This window comes from Chroicocephalus ridibundus, chromosome 18 (genome assembly GCF_963924245.1).
Source record: "Chroicocephalus ridibundus chromosome 18, bChrRid1.1, whole genome shotgun sequence".
NCBI lineage: Eukaryota > Metazoa > Chordata > Aves > Charadriiformes > Laridae > Chroicocephalus > Chroicocephalus ridibundus.
The window spans coordinates 2,514,136-2,516,171 of record NC_086301.1 but is presented as its reverse complement, the minus strand read 5'-3'; the positions used below and the strand labels follow the sequence as shown (position 1 = coordinate 2,516,171).

General features: G+C 40.9%; 1 protein-coding gene across 1 annotated transcript; it reads right to left on the bottom strand.

Moving 5' to 3' along the window:
* Window positions 1-434: 434 nt before the first annotated feature.
* On the bottom strand, window positions 435-2,036 carry BTG4 (BTG anti-proliferation factor 4). Its single transcript, XM_063355412.1, has 4 exons — window positions 1,864-2,036; window positions 1,136-1,273; window positions 766-961; window positions 435-611 (listed from the first exon to the last, which is right to left on the bottom strand). The coding sequence occupies exons 1-4, from the start codon at window positions 2,034-2,036 to the stop codon at window positions 435-437; spliced, it is 684 nt and encodes a 227-aa protein (XP_063211482.1).

Genomic DNA, 2,036 nt, shown 5'->3' with positions numbered 1-2,036 from the left:
TAGATGTTTTGCTCACAATGCAGCTTCCCTTGCTACCTTTGCCACAAGGAAGCAGACTATCATTCAAAGCATCTTGGAGGATGTTTTTATCTTCCTGGACTTTCTTGTGTTTTCACCAAAAAGCTTTTTAACTCCCTTCAGGGCACTGATAGCAGATCAGATGGCTTTTAAAAAAAACATGAGTAGATTTATTGATATATGCATTTCCTTTTTAACTTACAAGTAGAGTCTCACATTAGTTTTCAATGTTATGTTAACATTAATAAAACATTTAAAAGGTTATATAGTAAAACTGCAAAGTTTCAGATGTACAAGAAGAGAGATAAGGATTAGACAGTAAGGGCTTTCTGTTTTTATGAAACTTTGCAATGCCAGCCTTCATTGCATACCATAACTCAATGTTTCAACAGCCTATAACAGGTGCAGCCACAGAACTACCGCTTGGTATTGATCCAGTGGTATCTATCAACACGCAGTCCTGTGAAAGCAGCTGTCGGCCTGTAGACTTTGTAACCCCTGGGCTGGGCATAGCATGAGCCATCAGTCATATAGGTCTTCCTATGAAGATACTGAGACCAGGGTTGTATGGGTGCCTTGCAGTAGTCACTGAACTAAACAGCAAGAAATGAGATAAAGTTAAAATGTGTTTGGGAAAGAAGGGAGATTAAATCTGGCCATCTGTTAACTCTATTGTGTTCCTTCATGAGAGAACCTAGAGGGCAGATGCCTCTTACTGAAAGCCACATACCATTACCACATGCTTACCTGGTAGACACTGTTAGGGTTGCTGACGGTGGGAATAGCTTTCGGCTCCTTGTTGAAGCTCTCCTCATCTGAAGAGGTGCCAGAATGATAGTCTAGTGCTGCTCTGTCAACAGCATAGCTGATCTGCTGAGGAAGCTCTGGGTTTTCCTCTCCTTCAAAGTGTGCAATTGTGAAGGGCCGGTTCTTCTCACCATATCTGAAAGTGACTGTATTTGTATAACGCAGCTCTGCACTAGCAGTATGGACATCTGTTAGAAGTCAGCTGACACTAGTAAATACACCCTCAGACACTAAGACCCTAGCAATAGGATTGGAGCCGATCAAGTTTGTGTAGGGCACTTGACATGTTAGTCACAGCTTCTCAACTTACCTGCAACACACCTCAAATGGGTCAACCCATAGTGTCATCTCTTTTGGCAAACCCAGCTTATTAAAGTCCACATTACTCTCCACACAAGCTTGCTCCAGCAGTGGATCTCTTGTGTGATGTTTGTTTATCCTTATACACCTAGGTAAGAACAAAGTGCAGGTGGATTTAAGATTTCACTGCAACTTTGCAAGTTTTGCTCACGAAGTACACTTAAGTTGACTATTTATTTTCTCAACACATTTATCCTGTTGATGCAAGTTCTCACTTATAGGCCCAACCAGCAAGGTAGCCTAACAAGCTGATTTGTAAGCCTAAACAAGGTTTTGTTTGTTTTAAACACATAATGCAGTGACTCGCTTAACTGGTAATTTTTTAAGGGAATTAAAAGCAGTTACAACAATTCCACAAGTCAATTTAAGGCCACTTGAATTCTGCATTCAAGAAGTCAGAGGGCTACTCAAGATACATTGTGCATTTTGTCTTAATGTTTCCACCTCAGCTCTCTAGTCTTACCTACACAGGCATATCCTGTGAAACCACTTTCAAAATAGGTGCATCTTTACCAGTTAATAATCCTTCTTCCCTTAAGGGATAGCTAAGCAGTTCTTTCAATTTTCTGTCACTTATTTCCAATTTAAAGGCTCCAGGCATTGAAAGGGTACTCACTGCACCTTGAATGTCATGCAAAGGCTCCATTCCCCCTCCCGTTTTACTAAGGGTCCTATTACCTGAAGGCTTGTCCTCTGGATGGATTGTCCAAGTACCAGTGATTCTTATACTTCTCAAACAATATTGTTGTCAGCTTAGCTGCAAATTTCTCAATTTTATGCTTGCTCAGCTTGTCTTCCCTTTTCACGAGCCTTGTGATGAAGAAGACTGTGGCAGCAATTTCATCTTTCAT